Source organism: Mustela putorius, unplaced genomic scaffold (assembly GCF_011764305.1).
Source record: "Mustela putorius furo isolate JIRA1106 unplaced genomic scaffold, ASM1176430v1.1 tig00003845_pilon_pilon_pilon, whole genome shotgun sequence".
Lineage (NCBI taxonomy): Eukaryota > Metazoa > Chordata > Mammalia > Carnivora > Mustelidae > Mustela > Mustela putorius.
In genome coordinates, this window is record NW_025421998.1 from 20,820,563 (window position 1) to 20,843,941 (window position 23,379).

At 39.3% G+C, this 23,379-nt stretch overlaps 1 protein-coding gene across 3 annotated transcripts in view; it reads left to right on the forward strand.

Moving 5' to 3' along the window:
- The window catches only part of RELN (reelin), a 495,439-nt gene that overhangs the window by 354,595 nt on the left and 117,465 nt on the right, over positions 1-23,379 (forward strand). For all 3 annotated transcript variants that reach the window (XM_004739578.3, XM_004739579.3, XM_045089693.1), the window contains exons 21-24: positions 8,568-8,760; positions 9,812-9,924; positions 16,499-16,636; positions 17,568-17,754. In XM_004739578.3, the coding sequence (XP_004739635.2) occupies positions 8,568-8,760; positions 9,812-9,924; positions 16,499-16,636; positions 17,568-17,754 (631 nt within the window). The remainder of the gene's footprint in view (positions 1-8,567; positions 8,761-9,811; positions 9,925-16,498; positions 16,637-17,567; positions 17,755-23,379) is intronic.

Sequence of the window (23,379 nt, forward strand, 5' to 3'; positions counted from 1 at the left end):
AGTGGAAAATGGACCACTTGAAGATATTGAAGATATTGAAAACTTAGGACCTGCCAAAGAAATGGATAAAGTGGCTGTGTTTCAACACTCATGTCCTATTGTTGTCCAGACAGTTGACTTTTTTTTAAGAAAAGATTTTATTTATTTATTTGACAGACAGAGATCACAAGTAGGCAGAGAGGCAGGCAGTGAGAGAGAAGAAAGGAGGCTCCCGCTGAGCAGAGAGCCTGAAGCAGGGCTCGATCCCAGGACCCTGAGATTATGATCTGAGCCGAAGGCAGAGGCTCAACCCACTGAGCCACCCAGGTGCCCTCAGATAGTTAACTTTAAAGTCATTTATTTCTCCAAAGTTAGATTTCCCTAAAAATCTCCATTTAGACTAAGTAGCCAAGTGAGTCTTTGGAAGTAAGACAACACACCACTAGACAAATTAATAAGAGAATTCTACATTTGATGATTTAGATTCATAGTATGTGTGGCTTATTGAAACAGAAATTCAGTAGGCTGAGACAATTACTTTCTATGGATGTGATTCAAAAGATCTCCAGGTTAGATAGAGTGACCTGTCCCAGTCGGCCTCTCCTGCCTTCCTGCCTTTCACTCAATCCTTCCCAACCATATTGATCTTCCTTCTCTCTACTCCAACAAGTCAAGCTTTTTCCTCTTCTAGCACCTTTGCATTAGCTCTGCCTCTTCCTAGGAAGTTCTTTCATTAATCATTTTGGGTACATGCCAGGGCCTGCAATCTTTCCAGGGGCCTGGAAGAAGTCCAGGGTCTGGGGAAATGAATATTGTCTCAAAAATAGGATAAGAAAATTGCAAAAATAGAATTAATAAATTTAAATTAACTATCTACAAGACATAATATATGTTAACTCCATTCATTGCTAAATTTGAATATTCATAAAATTTCATGATACCGAAAGTAAGTTTTTGGTCAGATTCCTGAGTATGCTGAGAAATTACAACTAAATGTAAATTATATGCATTTCTACTAGCCAAATAAAATTTAAAAGCAAAGTTATAAAAACCATTTGAAAGTTTTTGCAGTAAAAAAAATATATTTAATGGACATGGGTATACTTTAATGTGTTTGCCGTGATGTGTAATGGAGTTTCCAACATTATAATTATCAAGGTCCTTTAAAAGTCTTAACATGGCCCTGCTTGGCTTCTCATAGTTGGAAGGGTAAAAAAAGAGAGAATTTCAAAGATTCCTCATGTATTTTTTCTCTCTTGCCATGCCCTTGATTACCAGTTTAACAAAAATAAATAAGGAGTGGTCTAGCTATTTAGAAATATGCAAGAACTTAATTAAGTTTTTTTTTAATTTGAGTATGGTTGACACACAGTGTTGGTTTCAGGTGTACAACATAGTGATTCAGCTTCTCTGTACGTTCTGGTATTCTCACAAGTATAGCTACCGTCTGTCACCATACAATTCTACTATAGTATCTTTGACTATATTCACTATGGTGTGCCTTTCATTCCTGTGACTTATTCATTCCATAACGTGAAGGCTATCTTTCCCATTGCCCTAACTCAGTACCACCTTTTTTGAGGGCAACTTGGCAGGAAATGCTCATTTTTAAAATTTGCTTTGACCAAGTAATTCTGCGTCTGGGAGTTTATCCTAGGGAAATAATTGGAACAGTACTTGAAGATATATAAGAATGCATATTATAGAAGCATTGTTTATAATAATGAAAAAGGGAGAAATCTACCAAGAGTTCCATAATTGGAGATAGGCTTTAGTCTCAACATTTTTTCGATATGGAGAGATGTCAATATAATAGTTGTGAGAAAAAAAAAAGAGGGGTGCCTGGGTGGCTTAGTCGGTTAAGCAGCTGACTCTTGATTTCAGCTCAGGTTATGACCTCCGGTGGATCATGCCCCACCTCCACTCCCCACTGAATGTGGGGCCTGCCTAAGATTCTCTCTCCTTCTCCCTCTGCCCCTCACCTACTCCTGCTCATGTGCATGCACTCTCTGTCCCTTTCTCAAAAAAAAAGAACAGGTTTATTATTATTTTATAATAATTTTTTTAAAAGAAGGAAAAGTGTTTATGTGTGCATAAAAATAAGTCTGGAAGTATGTATGCCAGAATGTTAGCAGTGATCATCTTTAGGTAGTAGAACAATGAATTTTTACTTGAAAAAAAAAAACTATATAGTCAGATTATTTTTTCTGATAAATTTTAAAATTTATGTAATCCACTAAAATAGTAATTTCTGTTTTAAGATAGAATATTATAGAAATAACAAATGAGTTAAAATGCCACTCACTCTAATTCCGTAATATCAACAAGACAGTCAACTCCAGCAAATATTTCTTTGATAATTGCAAAAACACAATGAAAAGCAGGATATCAGAGAGGCTTAGATTCATTTACATGTCCTTTTGCAGATGAATATAACTTCTGAATGGTATCAAACCAAAACCAGCTTTGTGTTGCTCTTCTGTTGTGGAAATGGGCTTTGCAGAGCTATTCTTTTCTGTGGGGTCTTTGAAAATAGCAGAATATTCCTTAGGTTTCTAAGAAACATAAATATTGAAGCATTATCTTGTCTTGTGGTGTATTGGTAGTGAGACTTCAGACACACTGTCTAACTTACTATTTTTTTTTTTTTTTGAGAGAGAGAGAGTGAATGCATACATGTTTGCGAGCGGGGGCAGGGCACGAGAGAGGGAGAGAGAGAAGCCCAAGCAGGCTCCAGGGTCAGATACAGGGCTCGATCTCAGGACCCTGAAATCAAGTTGGATGCTTAAACAACCGAGTCATCCAGGCACCCAATTACCAAAACTTTCTTAAAGAGATGGGATGAGTTTTTGAAAACGGCTCAGTCCCTGGGTGAATTTGCCTTGAAGAAACATCATGATCTAAGCATTCTCCCACTTAGGTTGGCTCTGTGTATCTGCTCTTCATATAAAAGAGCCTTTTTTATGGAGATGGGAAAGGGCCACTGGGGAAATGCAGGAAGAGTGATTTCTTTTAAGTAAGGATAACCTCAAAACCTTGTCTGTGGTCATTATAACATGTAAGTAACTGTGGTTTTGTAAAACTTGCCTTCTTCGCAAACTGAGAAGCCCTACTCATGTGCTCATTTTATTCAACATTCTTTAAGTGCCTTTAACAGGCATGACAGCTTGGAAAGGACATCCAAGCAGAAATGAGAAGGCCTGGTTTCTAGCTTTTTAGTTACTGTACGATTCTGGGGCCAGCAACTCAGCTTCTGGGTTTGTTTGTTTTTTTTTAATCTCCATTACCCAGTGTTCAGGATGCCTGATGGCCTCCCAAATGGCCTTGATTCAAAGGTCACGTAAGATCATCTAGCTGTTGGAAACCCATGATGTCCTTCCACAGCACCAGGTGCTTCTGTGAGGGGCCCAGGTTCTGAGTGCTTTAGGGGATGCAGAGATGAAATAAGATATGATCTCTCCCTGCAGAGAGGCTTCCAGCCTAGTTGGGAAAACAGGTCCTTGGCAATATGTGACATTAACAAGGGAGGAGAAGGCAAAGGAGCCATGCTAAAGACTATATAGAATCGTGGAGACCTGAGTTACACTGTGGTGTCACCCATTTTACCAAAGGTTACCTTCTCCAAGTGGAAAGAATAATCTATCCCCATTCTTTCCTTAAATCTTGTAATTACAGGCAGGAGCTTTTCTACTCTTCCTTTATTTTAGAGGCACTCCTGAAAATCAACATAAATGAAACTAAGCATCCTGATTCCCAGGGCATTCTGTCTCTAGAATTTCTCCACAAAAGGCTGATGTGAACTGTTCTTTTTCTTTTCTCTGATTCTAACAGAGAAGTTCAGCTTCGTTTTTGCCTTTATGAACCTATCTTGACTTACACAAGCAACAAAGAGGAGCAGTTTTATCAATGAAAGGATGGCAGTCTGTGAATTTCTCACCTCTAAAACTCCAGCTGAGTAAGAATATCAGCATATTCAGGAGGGCAAAAGCTGACCTAATATTACCAGCTTCCAGCTAGTCTTGAATAAATGATAAACAACTGAGTGAACCTCTACTATGAATGGTCAAGATTTTCAGGCATAGATGTCTGTACTTTTCTTGTGTTATTTTGCTTCTGAGTAAGGTATCAGGATAGGTGAGGTGAAGGTGAAAACCACTACACTACAGAAACAAGGCAGATGATATGAAAAGACAGTTCACCAAAGAAGACGTATTATGTCCAACAGACATGAAAAAATGCTCAACATCACTAGCCATCAGGGAATACAAATCAAAACCACAATGAGATACCACCTCATACCCATTCAGAATGGTCAAAATTAACATGGCAGGAAACAACAAATGTTGGTGAGGAGGTAGAGAAAGTAGAACCCTCCTATACTGTTGGTGGGAATGTGAGCTGGTACGGCCACTCTGGAAAACAGTATGGAGGTTCTTCAAGAAGTTAAAAATAGAGTAACCCTAAGACCCAGCAATTGCACTACTGGACATTTTCCCCAAAGATACAAATGTAGTGATCCAGAGGGGTACCTGCACCCCAATGTTTGTAAGCAGCAATGTCCAAAATAGCCAAATTATGGAAAGGGCCAAGTTGTCTATCGACAGATGAATGGATAAAGAAGATGTAGGGGTTTTTTTTTTAATTCTATTTTTTCAGTGTTTCAAAATCCATTGTTTATGCATCACAACCAGTGCTCCATGCAATACATGCCCTCGTTAATACCCACCACTAGGCTCACCCAATCCCCACCCCTCTACCCTCCAAAACCCTCAGTTTGTTTCTCAGAGTCTACAGTCTCTCATGGTTTGTCTCCCCCTCCAATTTCCCCCAACTCACTTCTCCTCTCCATCTCCCAGCATCCTCCTGGTTGGTTATTCCTTATGCTCCACAAGTAAGTGAAACCATATGATAATTGACTCTCTGCTTGACTTATTTCATTCAGCATAATCTCTTCCAGTCCCATCCATGTTGATACAAAAGTTGGGTATTCATCCTTTCTGATGGAGGCATAATACTCCATTTTATATATGGACCACATCTTCTTTTCCATTCATCCATTGAAGGGCATCTTGGTTCTTTCCCCACTTTGGCAACTGTGGCCATTGCTGTTAGGAACATTGGGGTACAGATGGCCCTTCTTTTCACTATATCAGTATCTTTGGGGTAAATACCCAGTAGTGCAATTGCAGGGTCATAGGGTAGCTCTATTTTCAATCTCTTAAGGAATCTCCACACTGTTTTCCAAAGTGGCTGCACCAACTTGCATTCCCACCAATAGTGTAAGAGGGTTCCACTTTCTCCACATCCTCTCCAACACTTATTGTTTACTGTCTTGTTGATTTTGGCCATTCTAACTTGTATAAGGTGGTATCTCAATGTGGTTTTGATTTAAATCTCCCTGATTGGAAAAAAAAGATATAATGTGTGTGTGTGTGTGTGTGTGTGTAATGGGATATTACTCAGCCTTCGAAGATGATGAATACTTACCATTTACATCAATGCAGATAGAACTGGAGGGTATTGTGCTGAGTGAAATAAGTCAGTCAGACAAAGACAGTTATCATATGGTTTCACTCATATGTGGAATATAAGAAACAGGGCAGAGAATCATATGGGAAGGGAGGGAAAACTGAATGGGAAGTCATCAGAGATGAAGAAACTCAACTATAGGAAACCCTTAACTATAGGGATGGGGTAACTGGGTGATGGGCATTATAGAAGGCATGTGATGGGATGGGCACTGGGTGTTATATCCAACTGATGAATGATTGAACTCTACATTGAAAATAAAGGTATTATATGTTGGCTAATTGAATTTTGATTTTTATTAAAAAAGATATCGGGACACATATGATATGGTACCATGAAGTATGACAGGCATTTTGGTTAAAAAGCATTCAGCTCTAATTTACAACAAAATCAAGAAAAGACATAACTGCTGGTGGAACAGATATTTGTGCTAAGGATTTTATTGTCACTCTTTAACAGACCTCATTTAGACTCTTGACCTTTTTTTAAAGATTTTATTTTTAGTAATCTCTGCACCCAATGTGGGGCTCAAACTCACAACCTGACACATGTGGTATCAACCAAGACAGCCAGCCACCTGAGACTCTTTATTCTTTTATATCATTTTTATGTTGTTTCTTTCTTGGTGTCTTGGCACTTTAAAAGCTGTTATTGTGAGGGTAGCTCACAGAGGGCATCCTTCTCAGGTTTGAATACTTACTGTCTTCAATTGGGTTCATGGTTGAGTGCAATCATGCAAGAGTTAGGTGCAGGCAGTATTTACAAAACATAGCATTTCTTTCTGTTTCTCCTAGAATTGCAAGGACACTAAACCATCTCTGAAGGGAGGAATTTACAAGGAACTGATTGTGAAAATAATCTTAAATTATTTTCTTAAATTTCAGAAATGGTGATGCCTGGGTGGCTCAGTGGGTTAAGCCTCTGCCTTCGGCTCAGGTCATGATCCCAGGATCCTGCGGTCGAGCCCCGCATCAGGCTCTCTGCTCAGCGGAGACCCTGCTTTCCCCTCTCTCTCTGCCTGCCTCTCTGCCTTCTTGTGATCTCTCTTTCTCTGTCAAATAAATACAAAAAAAAAAAAAAAAAAAGGCAGCGTTCATTTCTCATGGGGAGAAGCAGTCAGGATGTGGGGGGTTTTTGTTGTGGTTTTTTTGGTTTTGGGGGCTTTTTGCTTACTTTAAAGACTGTGGAATTTATATGGGCAAGTTTGTGCATGTAGAGCTTACTAGTGTTTTTCCTCTATGTTGATTCTTTTATTTTGTAGTATTACTAAAAATTGCGTTCTACAGCTTTGTGTTTGCTAGAATGTGTTCTGTACACTCTGTCACATAGCAACACTCATGGGCGTACATCTCTAACACCAAGTATCATTGAACAGTAAAAGTTAATGATTTTTAAATTAACTATATATGAAAGTTATTCAAAACTGCAGTGTTTTCTTCTCCATCTTATAGAAATAGGAAGAAAGAGAGATCATGTATTGGTTGAGAGGTTTTAGATTTGGGTAGAGCTGAGTTCACACCGACTCTCTACCACTTACTATCCCCATTTCCCCATTCCCCATCTGTTAAAGAGATATTATTCCTACTTCACAGAGTTACTATAAGGATGGAACTAAGGACAATAATGTGGGTATTGTGCTTAGCACAGTCTGAGGATATGGCCTAGACTCAACAACGTGTGGGCATCTGTATTATTAACAAAAAACAAGTTGTAAGCACCAAATGTTTAAGACCAGCAGTTATAAACATGAATGTCCCTTCTTTTTATTGACCCTTCAGCAAAAGCAGAGTTTGCGGCTCTTAGCCATTTTATTCCTCTATTCGTTGTCCAAGTGTAAAAACTTAATTTAAAATTGGTAAAGAGTAATTAGTCACTGTTAGGAAAAAACCTCTTGCATTTTGTGACCTTGAGCCCAAACCTGTGATGATCCTCCATATGGACAATGTTCCATCTTTAAATAACATCTTAATGTCTACGAGAAGCAAGGCAGAGTAGTTAGTCAGCAAAGGGCAAATATGCTTCAAAGATGTCACAGATTTTTGCATCATTCCCTTTATATCGGCTCAGCCCCCTGACAAATAGGAACTACTCCTGATGCATGGTATTGTCCCTGCTTCACGATAGCAGTACCAAGCATTATGGCAGACAAACTTCAGTGTGGTTAACCCTGGAAATGTTTACACTGACCCTTATTAACCACAGTGACAATGTGTCCATATTTTGATCTCCTCTGATGGATTATAAATTCCTTGAGCAGTTTGCTCCAAAAAAGTAATTGTGTCTATCTTCAAATAGTTTATAATTACGTGGACTCAATTGGGACCCAGTAAAATTTTACCAGCTTGAAGCACAGTCATTAAACTACATTATGATGTTTTCAGTATTTAATGCCTAAGCATTGAAGACTATCAAAAAAAAAGAAAGAAAGAAAGAAAGAAGAAAGAAAAGATGTAAACTATCTAGTTTCGTACCACCAAACAGAGCCACAGCAAACATTCTGGTGAATTTCCTTTATAGATCATTTTGTGGGTTTTTAAAAATGTATTTTCTCATAAGCATGTTAATGTGATTACATTACCTTCATAAATATTTGCAATATGGATAATCTGTCAGGAGGCTATCCCAGTTTTCTTAAGGATTCTATTTTCCCTTTAATTTGACATTGAAATGGTTACCAATTACTCTTATAAGTAGACCTGCAATATTCATCATATTTTATAAAACTGTCCTTGAATTTAGGATGATTTCCTTTGGAAAGATTTTAAGCAGTAATATTAATAAGTCAAAGGGTTTACACCCATGAACATTATATGAGTGAGTCCCATTTTCAAGTATATTTGACAACTCTAGGTATTAAGTTAAAAAAAAACATCGCTTCTTTGACAGGAAGATTGTTTTAAATTGCATTTATTAGATTGACTGAAATCCATTCTCAAGCTTGGCAAGGTGTAAACAAGCAAAATGAAATTATTTTGGTGTGTGGTATGAAATGAAGAGTGATTTTCACTCGAGCTCTTCTTAATCTTTCTAATCTTCTGATTCCCACCTCTGTCTTTCAGTTTCACGGGAGACTCCAAACTTGCCTCAAGTATGCGCTATGTGGAAACACAATCAATGCAGATAGGAGCGTCCTACATGATTCAGTTCAGCTTGGTGATGGGCTGTGGCCAGAAGTACACCCCGCACATGGACAACCAGGTGAAGCTAGAGTACTCAACCAATCACGGCCTCACCTGGCACCTGGTCCAAGAGGTAAGTCTGTTTTCTCTCATGCTTGTAACAGGTGGGCTGCTTCTTTTTACATAGGAAGCAAAGAGTTACAATTCTAAAAGTTTAGGTTTTGTTCCAAAGGAACACTGTTATTTGTGACTTAGCACTGGCATCAAGTCAGCAACAAGGATTCCACATTCTGCACTCTCGGATACTAAATTGTAATCGAAAATAAAGAAATGGGAATAACTTCAGGACTGGATACTTTAGGATGGTGTTTGGGATATTATTTTCTCTAACCCTCTTCTTCCATAAATTTTCTCTAATCCTTCCTTCCTCCTTCCTCTCGGACCCTTTTCCTCCCTCCACTCTTTCTTCTCTCCCTATAGCATGTCTTTGTCTGTGCCTTTCTAACTCTCTTTACCTGTAGGTAGACTGTATTAGGAATCTGGCATGTCTTGTCTTTAAAAAAAAGAAAAGAAGCACGTAGATCCAGATTCCTTCTTTTTTTTTTTTTAAGATTTTATTTATTTACTTGACAGACAGAGATCACATGTAGGCAGAGAGGCAGGCAGAGAGAGAGAGAGAGGAGGAAGCAGGATCCCCACTGAGCAGAGAGCCCGATGTGGGGCTCGATCCCAGGACCCCAGGATCATGACCTGAGCCGAAGGCAGAGGCTTTAACCTACTGAGCCACCCAGGTGCCCCCAGATTCTTAAGATCAAATGTACTCCTTTATGTATATACATAGTGATAGAATGTTGGAATAAATGCATAAATAGCACACCGCGTAGAAAAATTTTACTAAATGCCTGTGCTGTGATAACAGGTCAAAAACGTGGATCCTAATCCATGTCCGCTTTCATATGTCAGAATTAAAAGACATTTAATTTCACGGTGACACTTGTTTCCATTATTTCACAAATATTTTAGCTTCACAGAAGGAAGAATCATGGATTGCATCCATATTGCAAATGGTTAAGATTATGACATAGATTTTTTTAAGGCCTTTATCACTCGTGGTGACTGAGTCATCGTATATTGTGCCTGGAGGAACAGAAGCCAAGTTTAACTTTTGCCTTCCTCTCTTCTAGGAATGTCTTCCAAGTATGCCGAGTTGTCAGGAATTCACGTCAGCAAGTATTTACCATGCCACTGAGTTCACACAATGGAGAAGAGTCACAGTGCTTCTTCCCCAGAAAACTTGGTGAGAGATGATATCTATAGATATGGTTGTGACTTTAACTTTTACCGTCCCTATTAGCATGACTTGATTGTGAAGAAGAGTTAAGCACAATGGCAAGAGGAATTTTCTTTGTCATTGAAAGACCCAGATCGTTCTTTTATACTCTATTTGAAAAATAGAGCTAATGAAAATTTGATTTCCAAACTGTCTTACTTTGTTTTTGACCTTAGTAGGGTTGACACACAATGTTACATGAGTATATCAGCTACACAACTTAGTGTTCGACAACTCTGGACGTTATGCTTTGCTCGCACGAGTGTAGCTACTATGTGTCCCCATACAGCACTAATACAATGCCGTTGACCTATTTCCTATGCTTTGCCTTTTATTCCTATGACTTATCCTTTCCCTAAATAGAAAACTTTATTTCCCACTCCCCGCCACCCATTGTCCACCCTCCTCGCCCTGTGGCAACCAGCAGGCTGTTCTTTGTGTTCGTTGTTCTGATTCTGATTTTTGGTGGTTTATTCCATTTTTTGTATTTTATTTTATTTTTTACGATTTTATTTATTTATTTGAGAGAAAGAGCACAAGCAGCAGGAGCAGGAGAAGGAGAAGCAGACTCTCTGCTGAGCTGGGAGCCCCTTGTGGGCACTCAATCCCAGGACCTGAGCAGATGGTTAACCGACTGAGTCACCTAGAGCCCCAGTTTTGTATTTTCGATTCCGTATATGAGTGAAATTGTGTAGTATTTGTCTTTCTCAGTCTGACTTAATTCACTTAACATAATACCCTCTATGTCCCAGCTTTTTCTGACCTCCCTTTCTGCCCCAACTCAATGACCTGTTCCTTTAGGTTTGGCATATGTAGAAAGGAAGGATACAGGAATCCAAATATCTCCTATGTCAAGACAATTTGGATTTCAAGGCTGTTTTCTCACTGGAAAGCCCTACTTTTTATTTTAAAAGCTTAATACACACTTTTTTTTTTCCTATTCACATTCTCTCAATAACCATAAAAATCATCCCCCAGGAAGCTAAAGCCTCAGTAATTAGGGAGAAATTTAAATATTTGATAATATAGGAGAGCAAAACACCTTTTTTCCCCTTAATATTACATAATTTTGTGTTAGATTCATTGTGGGTGCCTTGTGAGGACGAGATTGTGGGAGAAAGGGTGAAGACAGGGAGTCGTGTTAAAAGTTTCCAGGAGTTTGACTTTTAGGTGGCTTGGAGCATGACTGTAGCAGACAAGACAGGAGCCATCATTGTGAAATATATTTGAATCAAATAGGACTTGCTGATGCACTAGATGGGAGTTGTGGTAAGAAAGTAAGAGTCAAAACCAGTTTGTAAGTCTGAGACCTAGGGAAATTGCTGGATAGTGATAGATACCACTGACCGAGGTGGGGAAGCCTGGAGAAGGAGTGGATTTGGGGCAGGAAATGAAGTGTTCTGCAGGGGATGTGGGGTTTGAGGGTACTTTTCTATCCAAGCAGAAATGCCAAGAAGCCAACTGGACTTACACATCCAGAGCTCAGAAAAGAGGTTTGGGTTGAAAATTAAATACTATGAGTACTGTTTGAAGTCCTGGGACAGGATAAGCTTACCCAAGAAAGAACCTTGGACTAGAAATCAGAAGGCCCAAGCTCTCAGTCTTTCCTTACCAATGATTAATTAATTATATTATTTTAACCATTCGAACCCCCTCAAGTCTGATTTCTTAGGAGTAGAATGAAGAAATTTAATTAGGTGATCTTAAAAGTCCCTTTCAGTTCAAGAATTCTAAGATTCTGTAATGTGGGTAGTAGAAAAAGCATGAAAGAGACAAGAATTATATTTTTCTGTGCCATCAGCCTTCCAAGAGCCCTTTCGTAAAGAGAAAATTACTAAATAAAGCCTTCTTCGATTATTTTTCATGGAAGTTGGGCTCTGTACAAAAACAATTGGTTAGATAACAACCTTGAGTTATTATTATACATCCTTTAGTTGGAGACTGAATTACTGAATTATAGAAGAATGCCTCCTTGATTATTTTTAAGGATTCATCATTATGTCAGTTGGAACAAAATGCTTAAAATTTGATTTCCACAGATTTTTTTTTATATCCAACTGTGAGCCACTTCCTGGATACTCTGTTAATGCTTTGTATAACAAGTTGCTACTTTCTCCAGCATCCTAGTTTTTTATGTCTACTGCTGGGAATATAATCAAGATTTGTATTTAATTTCAATGATATTCCAAGCATAGCAATCACGATTATAAAAAAGCAACAGATCAAACAATCGAAAGTAGTCATACTTGCTTTAAGACTACTGTGGTTTTTTCTTTATGTTTATTTCACCATTAAGTGTATCACCCTCATGATTTAAAAATGTTGATTTTTCTTTATTGACATTTGGGGTATAATTTCAAAATTATGATGGTAAGGTCATCTTGATAGTATATCTTAGAGATGTCTTTTCCTCCTCAGAAATGTTATGAACTATTATTCTTGTCTTATTAAAGATTTTATTTATTTGAGAGAGAGATAGAGTGCACACAATAGAGCAGCAGTGGGGAGAGGGGCAAGGGAGAAAGAGAGGGAGAAGTAGATTCCCTACTGAGCAGGGAGCCCGGTGTGGGCTTGATCCCAGGACCCTGAAATCATGACCTGAGCTGAAGTCAGATGCTTAACCACCTGAGCCACCCAGATGCCACTAAACTATTCTTCTTTATTAGTGGAATTTAGGCAGTATCCAAAAAATATTATCCTTTATCAAAAAAAGAAAAACACCTCACCTTTGCCTGTTATTTCACATTTAGATTGTATCTTGCATTATTATTTCCTAGCTTACAAGATAGTAGCACTAAGTTCAAAGTTTTAGTATAGTCAGAAAAGATCAATTCTCATCAATGTTTATTCAGCACTTGAGAAGAAATCTATTGGACCCATAAACACTTCAGCTCCAACACTACCTGCCACATGTTGGGTATTCATTCAATGTTGAGTCATTGAGTAAAGTTTTAATTCAGGGTGCCTCAATGTCTACCACATTATTCCTGCAATCTAACTGAACTCTGCTTTTCCAAATTTTTTTCCAACGCCCTGGGTAAAGAGAGTAAAAATATTTTTTAAAAACAAACCCAATAAGATAATTTCTTTTAATATTCCTGCTAATACTTAAACTAAACGTGATTGCTATATATTTTTTTAAAATAGCATTTATCTGGTTGTTTTCATTGGTTTGGGATTTCTAATGCTTTTTAAAAGCTCTGCTGTAAAGATAAAGTGCATTTAGTGTTCCTGGCATTCTTGATCATTTTATTTATTATCATCATTTCAAATTTTTGCAAAAGCATGTTTCTCTCAAGCATCGGGGAAAAGGGAGTGCAGTTTAGTTTGAAACAGTATTCCTTCTGGCAAATCTTCATTCTGCTGCTTTGATTCACACATACACAACTCTAAATTGTATACACACGAGCAAATGTGGTCCCCACATTACCAAAGATCTGTTAACTTTGGAAAATATGCTAGATAGGACAACTTAGAGTAGAAGTACTGAATATATATACACCTGCTTGGAGAAATTATATTGCATATGAACTGAACATTTGTTACCCAATGAAAATTAATTTTGTTTTTATGAGAGGCATTTACATAAGAACAGGGCCTAATGAGACCCAAACAGATGTCAGTTGCTGACTTCAAAAACAAATCTACACCTAATGGCTGAATGAGTTTCAGAATAATTGGGTAAATGTGATTACAGTAACTCTGAAGGTGGAAAATACAATTTGGTCTGCCTTCATTTACCGCAATTCCTCAGCTTTGATACCTTGATACCTAACTATCAAGAGATGACTGGATGCTATTTTAATTCAGTCTAGAAGTTTATATGGGGCAAAAAATCAAATAAAAGCAAGACTGACAAGTTTTGTTGCTTTGGGAAATCCACAGAGTTTGGGTTTGAAATGCTAGTCAACTTCATCTCATGATCCACATAACAGTGGTCTCACTTTCAGACCCAATCCAAAGTGCTCAAGATTTTCCTTCTAAGAATGCTTAGATCTGGGCTGGGGGTGGGGGGATTGGCAAATTAAATATTTGTATTGAGGGCAATATTTAGCAGTGACACAGCTGCAAATCAGTGAGATCACACCTTGGGTTCTCATGTGTGACCAGCTGGAGATAGCTCACACAACTAATTTTTTTTTCTCACTAAAAACGAAGCCAATATTCAACCTTTTCTTGCTTCCTTTTCTGTTAATTAACATCAGCACATTAAACTGTGGATTATAATTTTAAACGGAAAAATCCACAGCTTTTCTTCTTAAGGAAATATTCTCTTTTTTGAGAGTTCACAAGATGCATGTAAGGACTAATTTACTTAGTAAAAGAATTTAGAATGTGCTTACTTACATGTGACTGTTCAGAAACATAAATAAACTGGGAAATCTGGGACAGATGTCTGAAACCCTCCAACCCCATTTTAATGTTTGAGATAGCCAAACTTCAGAACAAGGTATGCCATGGTTTCACATAGGCATGTAACTATACAGAAAATAAACCATCACCTCAGTCAGCAGCCACCAGAACAATCACTAAATTTTCTAGCTAAAAGGGATCTTAGAAATCAGCTTGCCCAATCCCTTTATTTGAGAGGTGAGGACCTAGAAAGCCTTAAAGCTTAAATTTCTCACTAAAGGTCACACAGCTGATAAATTGCAGAGCTAGGGTCCAAGGGGTCGAGTCCCCAGACTCCTAGCACATTCTTTACTCCATTACCTACAGAAGGCAGTAACAGGCTGCCCTTTCCTGGCCTGTTCATCTACTCATTGACTCATTTTTTTTCACAGTCTCTTTCAGTATACCTACTTTATTCTGTTCCTGTGCAAATAGTTGAGACCAAAGATAACCTTGTCCCTAGAAAAGCCCACAGTCTAGACATTTGTGGCCTCAGACTTGACTCAGATTATCCTGACAAAATATGGTCATCTTTCCTTGCTTGATACTGATGTATCAAACTTAATTTGCTGCTTCTCTCTAGGGCTCCATGCTCTAAAACAACATACCTACTTTTATCGTTGGATCTTCTACAAACCGTTTCTTAATGGGACTATGAAAATTGTGATGGCTATTCGATTTCAGATATAAACTATTATCACAGAGGAGGTGTATCTGTGTCTTGCATGTATCATGACAGGCACTGATATGCAGCAAATCGGTGTCTATTGGATGCATCTCAGCGAGTCCTGGAATTATCCTGCTAGGAATGAAAGTGCAACTTATTAGCCACAGATCATTGGCAAAATAAACAATAAAGGCTTAGTCTGGATTTTAACAATCTGTTACATACTTAGGGAGTATTTAATATGTGCGTAATTGATGCAGTAGACATTAAGGGATCATTCAGAGCATTCAAGATCAAGTGTATGTGTAGATAGTGTGCTTAAGGAGGGTTTAATCCATGGATGCACATTAATTCGGCAAATCCTTTTTGATTTCTTTTGTTTTGCACTTTGACCAAAAAGAATACATCACACTCTCTGAAAATTTCTAGAGGCAAAAAATCTGATGGGAACTGAAAAGAATTTTTTGTGACTGTCAGTGGATGGAAACTTTCTTGACATTGCTCCCAAAATACCCTCTTCTGTAGACTTTCTGTCTGATTTAGAGGAATGGAGGTCCCAAGTGTTTCTTTATGTGTAATGGACAGTTTAACTTTTTATTTCCACTTAACAACAGCTTGTCCATGAAATCTACCCAAGTTAATGTGTCTGAAATGATCCACAGAATTTAGCACCCAGATGTTCTTACTTCTGGAACATGTTTTTCTTATAGCACATTGTAACGTGTCCCTCAATCCCAAAACAATACCCCCAAACAAAACTTTTGTTTGATATTGAGAGCTCACTGGACGTTTCCAATTTCCAATTTCAATAATTTCCAATTATCGAAAGAAATTTTATTACTATAACTAAAACCTCAGATTTTCCTCTGTGGAAGAGAGGCTCTTTTGTATGTACCTTTTTAAAAAATTATTATTCTTTCTTGCTTCCTTTCTTTTCCTGGCATCAAATCTCTGTGTAACAACAAAATCTGATATTTTGTTTTTCTCCAAAATGTAACAAATTAAATTAAGATGGAGGTATATATCTAAGCCCCATGTTTCTTTTTAACTTTTTGTCATCATTGAATTGTTGACAGACTTTCAACCACCACAGAAAAATTATTGGCAGCTAAATGCAAGTTCCAGAAAGTTCGTCATCTGAAAGAGTCTGAACTCTGAAATTCTTTGTGTCCATTAAAGTACTGTTTTCGGGGCCCCTGGGTGGCTCAGTTGTTAAGCATCTGTCTTGGGCTGGGGTCCTGGGATGGAGACCCTCATCCAGCTCTCTGCTTGGTGGGAAGCCTGCTTCTCTCTCTCCCCCACCGCTCCCCCTGCTTGTGTTCCCTCTCTTGCTGTGTGTCTGTCAAATCAATAAAATCTTTAAATATATATATAGTATATCGTATATTGACAATAGTATGTTGAATATATACATATATGTGTGTATATACATATATATATAACTGTATATATATTATTCTCACTCCCGTCCCTTGTTTATAGGTCCAGTGCCACCCGCTTCCGCTGGAGTCAGACCTATTACACAGCCCAAGACGAGTGGGCTTTGGACAGCATTTACATTGGTCAGCAGTGTCCCAACATGTGCAGTGGGCACGGCTCATGTGACCACGGCGTGTGCAGGTACACACACGGCCACCTGTGATCAACTGTCTGCTTCTCGCGGTTTGTGTTCAGAGGGATGACACAGCAGTTGTCATCAGAGCGGTAGGGACAGACTGATAAATAATGAAGGAGGCAAAAGGACACAATCCTTCTTTCTGTTCTTATTTTAGGTGTAAAAGGTGCTGTTACATTTTAAGTGTAGTGTGAAGCCAGATATCCTACCCTTCAAAACCGCACCTCAAGACGAGGCCTCCTGAGTTTACATCCCAGAGTTAATTAATTTACCCCAAAGTCGTCTTTGGGGTTTAAAAGGGCCTTGCTATTGTTTGCCTTCCGTTCCCCTGACAGTCTTAAAACACGAGTCAGAGCCCTGCTGCGTGCTGTCCTGTGCCGCGTGGCCAGAAGCTGAAGGCTGTAGGCAGGGGAAGGCGGTGATCGTCGCTAATGGGGATGAGAAAGGAACACACTTTAATACTTAGACTCTAAAAGAGATGTAATTTAGTCAGAAAGAGCCATAAAACATGGCTGTCGAACGAGCAAACACTTCCACGTGACTTTCAAGACCTACAGGAAGATCCCACTCTTTTTGCCCCGCCCCGCCCCACCGCGCCCCGCCCCACCCCAGCCGCCGAAACACCCCCACACGCATACGCGTGCACGCGCATGCACATACGCACATATCCACGTCCTTAATTACTTCTTGATGCCTCCGTTCTGCTGTTACAGCACCGTTTCTTTCAAGAAAGGATTCTGTCCTTTTTTTCTTCTCAGTGTCCAAAACTGAAGGTTATTCCGACCTGCCAACACAGACTGACTTTGTCGAGAAAAATCTCGTGTGAATGCTAAGGTCTGAGTTAAAGTGAGACATGGGAAACATCGCAGGAGCGTGGCCGTGGCATTCCCAGAAAAGAGGCTGTGACTTGCTGATGTGGCCTTTCCTCTCTCCTAGGTGTGACCAGGGATACCAAGGCACAGAATGCCACCCAGAAGCTGCTCTTCCTTCCACGATCATGTCGGATTTTGAGAACCAGAATGGTTGGGAGTCTGACTGGCAAGAAGTCATTGGGGGAGAAATTGTAAAGCCAGAACAAGGATGTGGGGTCATCTCTTCTGGATCATCTCTGTATTTCAGCAAGGTAGAAGCTGGGGGTGGGGGGTGAGTGATGACTAAGGTCTGACTAAGCTCTGGGAATATGTGATCCGCGCAATGGCTATTTCCATTTGTGAGTGTTTATGAAGCAGCCTGAACTCAGAAGGTACAAACGTGGGTCGGTTTTATGTTTCCCCACACTGCTTGCTTTTAAATTCCTTTGTCTGACCTTATCCCTGAACTACATTTGGGAAACTCTTGTAGTTGGGTGATTGTTTTGGGTTACTGCAAATCCAGGTTAGAGCAGTTGAAAATTCCTGCCCTTCTTGTCCCTGATTTAAACCTCCTTGCCTTCCTCTCCTGCCATGCCAGCAGGGCTTATGTCTTGAGGGTCTTTGAGTGGGACAGGGACTCCGGGTCTTCTAGCCCTGGCATTGGAGGGTGCATGAGCATGTAGCCTGGGGGCAAGGGGTGAGTGGTGGTGGTGAAGGTGAAGCCTCAACTTTAAGAGTATCAAGTTCCTGTGGCCCGGAGAGTTAGTCTGGTGGTGCATATTCCTTACATGAGGTCTGTCTTGGACAAATTAAAAAAGTTTTTTAAAGGCTTAACTTAGTCATCCTAACATCAGGCAACATGCCCATGTTAATTTAACCTCTCCAATTCTGCATTCACCTTTCCCATAAAACAAAAAACAAAAACAAAAAATAAACAAGTCATGTGTTCTACACTTAAAAATTATTTTGCTGACTGGGAGAAGGTAGCAAGGAGATGCTGTATCAGCTACTACAGCCTTAAAACAAAGTTGGTGTCTCTTTGGACTTTAAAATTGTTCCTATGCAGCTTATTTTATTTTTGTTTAATCAAATAAACAAGAGGGTTTTTCCATGGGGGAAAAAAAAAGAGTAGCAAGTTCCTGCCACAATCTGATTCTGCCACTCCCTAGCCCACTCAGACTATTGTAACAAGAATACGGAGATTTGGTGGCTTAAATAGAATTTTTTTTCCTCACAGTTCTGGAAGGTGTGAAGTTCAATATTAAGGCACCAGTAGATTCAGTGTTTGGTGAGGGCCTGCTTCCTGGTTTACAGATAGCCATCTTCTCATTGTATCCTCACTTGTGGTAGAGAGAGCACAGAGAGAAAAAGCAGACTATCTTGTGTCTCTTATTAGGGCACTAATACCATGGTGAGGGTTCCACCCTCATAACCGACTAACCTAATAACCTGATAAAGGCTCCATGCCCTAATGCCATCTCTTTAGGCTTTCTTTTAGGCTTTCAACATACAGATTTGGGGGCACACAGACAGGAAGTCTGTACAGAGACAGTGTAGAAGTTTTTCTTGAGGTGTTCATCTTCACTAGGGACAGCACCAAGTTGGGCAGACAGGTCAGTAGACACCCCCAAGGGACTATGGTGCCACCTAGAATCTCTAAGACTGATTTTCTTGGAACACCCCCAACCCCTGTTGCTTGGTTAGCAATGGGGAGGAGCAAACCACCTTCCTCCTCCCTTGCTACCATCTAGGCAGAACATTATTTTCTTTCTCCCTCCTCCAGTTCATCTCTTTAGTCCTCAAAAGGACTAGAGCAGGAGCAGGTCCAGTTCTCCAACCTGAGCTGCATATCTAACCCTACTTATTAGCAGCTCTCTTTAGAATGTAAGGTGCTTAAAACCACTTCTTTCCAGCAGGGACTGTAGCCACCAGTTCTAGGACAACTGGAAATGTCCCAGTCTACATCACCTAACAAATACGCAGGTGTGGGTGATACACTGTAGGGCTCATATGTTGTGGAATCTGGGCAGAAATCCAAAATAAGTTAATTTATGCAAATGCAAAAATAGGTACAGGTTTTGTTTTGATGCAGGTGCAGAACAAAGAATCAGCAGCAAGCAAACAAGGTAGAGAATGACAGAAAATCAGGGATGAATTCTACTTGATGGTATTTCCTATCTATTGACAATGAACATCCACTGGTCATTATTGTTAGTGATAATCGTCCACAAGAGACCAATAGTCATTGCACAGATCAGGATACACTGGGTAATTGTTCAGAAATGGGAAGATTATGTCTCCCATAAGCATCAGTTTTCCAGTATGTACCAAACATCCCAGTAAACATGTATGCATACACACAAATATTTCAAATATGAAAGGTTACATATCAACATGTGTATAACTGTAATTCAAGGTGATTTATGTAGTAAAGCTACCTGAATCTTTACCCAAGCTCCAAAACTTGTTAGCTGGTTCATCTTGCAAATTTATAACATCTTTCTGTACTTTTGTTTTCTCTATTGTAAAGTGGGATTTGGGGAGGATCAGTGGGTTAGAAGGTAAAGAATAAAGAATAGTGTTGGGCATATAGAAATCACTCAGTAAGTGTTAGCTATCACAATTACAGTTTATGAGGATATATTTTAAATTGGTGTCATTAGATATTTCCATGTATATTCCCTGCCGCTAAATCAGCATTTCAGGGGCACCTGGGAGGTTCAGTTGGGTAAGTGTCTGTCTTCAGCTCAGGTCATGATCCCAGGGTCCTGGGATCAAGCCCCACATCGGGCTCCCCATTCAGTGAAGAGTCTGCTTCTCCCTCTCCCTCTGCTGCTTTCTCGTTCATGCTCTCACACTCTCTCAAATAAATGAATAAAATCAATTTCAAAAGTAAAATCATTCTTTTCACCTCCTAATCCAGCTTTCTTTCTAAATTTTTATCAAAATATCTGAAGAGCACTTTTTTCCCTTTTTCCTCTTATATCAAGCAGATCTGTCTTGAATTCTAAGTGAGAGAAACTAGCTTAAGCAAAAAAGGAGGGAATTGGTTCATATACTTAAAAAAAAGGGAGGGCTTAGATGAAACTGGCCTCAGAGATATCTGGAATCAGAAACTCAAATGCCCACATTACCCTCTCTGTTTTCAGGTCAGTTTTCATGAAAGTGGTACTGGGACCACAGAGCTTTCTGAGCAGGCCCATGGAAAAACCTCAGGACCGTTTCTGACTGGCCAATCACAGTGTCCTGGGGAATGGCGTACTCTGGGTGGCATAGCCAGGGAGGTGTGGGATACAGGGTTTGGCACCCCCCCACCCGCGGGGACACTGTGCATATCCACCACCTTTTGCAAACCACCCTAAACCTAAAATGTGTTCCATCCTATCCCTCTTCTATCACAGACATTGCCCTAACTATACAACTTACTTTCTTTTTTGAAACATCAGACCTCTCATCCAAACAGAAATCTCTCCTCTACATCCCAGGTTTTGCCAATTTCCCTGCCTTTGTTTAATCTCCATTGCCTACAGTGATGCCTTCCACCAGCTCTGTTTCTCTATCAACCTGGTAGCGTTTGGCTCAAATCCTGCTGCTCCATGGAGCTTTTTGGGACTATGGCAAACTATACTGAGCTCCCTGTTCTTTGAATTCCTCCCTCATCAGTGTTCTATACATACATCGATCATGTTTTTATTTTTATTCTCATAGGACCCAGCTAGATGCTGAGTCCTACTGACTGACTGAATGCTAGATAAGATGTTCAGCTCAGAAAACCATGCCACATGGTAGGCATTTACAAATCAGTAAGTACCTCTGAGACAGAATAGATTGGGGATTTGATACATGATAGTATGACAAAGTGGGACTCTACAAGGAACAGACTTTGGTCTGTAGCCCTGTCTGTCATTATTGTCACTGCACATGCTTGTGAACTCTCCTTTCAAGTCTGTAGCTATCGTGGCTGGTGTGATAGGCACCCGATAATTATTACCGAAGAAAGGAATGAATGAACGAATGAAAGAAAGTGAGAAAACAAGAGGTTCTAAAGAAATGGTTATTTTCAAACAAATATAGTAGAATCATTTTTCTAGTAGATTTTGAATAAAGAAGATTTTAATAGGCAAAAGGTTAAAGTTTCATGAAATGTTTTAGAGGTCATTTTATTTAGATAAAATAAAACACATTCCTTTGAATGTGTTTTATTTTATCTAAACCCTGAAAGCAGTGAGACATTTTGACCTAGAATGTTGGGGGGAAGTAGGAGAGTATTTTTGACATTCCAAGAGCAAAGAGATCTGTAAGGAATTACTCTAACACACATGTGTGCCCATTACGCATGTATACAGATCCACATGTACACACGTAAGCACATTGATCATAGTAGAAGAGAGAAACTGCAAAGCATGTGTTACATCACATTCTAAATTCTGACAAAAAGTTTGCCATGAGCCATTTCCTTTTTCTTTTTTATCTCCCTGTAAAACAGTGTTCAGCATTTCAGGTCACTAAACAAAAGAAAATGATTTGTGTTCTTCTCTGGGAAAAAACATCTTCAGTGCCAAACTAAGCATTTGTGTGATATTTTCCACTTACAAAAATCCCACAAAACACTTTAAAAACCTTTGTAGACCGACACCATAGTCTCCTGGAAAAACAATACTGCTCTGTGATTTTCACAATAGACCAATCATTCCAACCAGCTAATTGTGATAATTGGATTTTTATAATTCTCCTCACCCTACATCTTTATCCTTCTGGCTCATTTCCACATGCCAAATTTTTCATAGAAGTCTGCTGTATTAGAATTAACTAGCTAGGTTCTGTAGGTTTTCTTCTGAAAATCATTCTTTTTTTTTTTTTTTTAAAGATTTTATTTATTTATTTGACAGAGAGAGATCACAAGTAGGCAGAGAGGCAGGCAGAGAGAGAGAGAGGAGGAAGCAGGCTCCCCGCTGAGCAGAGAGCCCGACGCAGGACTCGATCCCAGGACCCTGAGATCATGACCTGAGCCGAAGGCAGCGGCCTAACCCACTGAGCCACCCAGGCGCCCCTGAAAATCATTCTTCCTGTAATGATCCTGAGGCATGAAAATTCTAGACCAGATTATAATAACCTCTCAGGTGTTTCTTGCTTATAATATCTCAAATCAAGAAAAAGAAAAATTAAAAGTGCACCTAGCACATTGAAAATCTATATTACTTATAAGCCTTTCTCAAATATATTCTTAAGGGCACCTGGGTGGCTCAGTCAGTTAAGCGTCTGCCTTTGGCTCAGGTCATAATCCTGGAGTCCTGGGATCGAGTCCTGGATCGGATCTGCTTCTCCCTCTCACCTTTCCCCTCTCATGCTCTCTCTCTCTCTCTAAATAAATAAAATTCTTTAAAAAAAAAAATACACTTAAGATTGAGAGTTCCAAAGAATAAGTTCCTGTCTCAGGATCAACTTAAGTTCTCATTTTACTGGCCCCCTCGTTTATTTTGGAATCTCTTAATTGGCTTTAGATTTATCAGTAACAGTGTACTGTTTTAATTATCCCCAAGTATTTCCCCCTGTGACTTCTAATAACTGAAACCCTTTCTTAATTAACTTAGTGGATTAGAGTAGGGTTTAAATTATAAGCATGAGAGGTGTTTTTCTCTATACTGTGTATCCTATCTCCATTTTTCTTCCTGACTTTTAAATTGAACTCCTTGGGAGCTCTCCAAAACCCGTTCAGTGCAGCCTGTGGATTAGCTTTGGCATATCTGTTTGGGCATTGGAATCTCATGAGCAAACCTTTTTCCCGTCCCATTAGCATGAACCCATTTACTCACAACAGGGTTGTGACATGTAGGGGACACATGGAGCAGAGGAAGCAACTTGCTGAATTTGAGGAAATTTTTCATATTTTTTAAAAC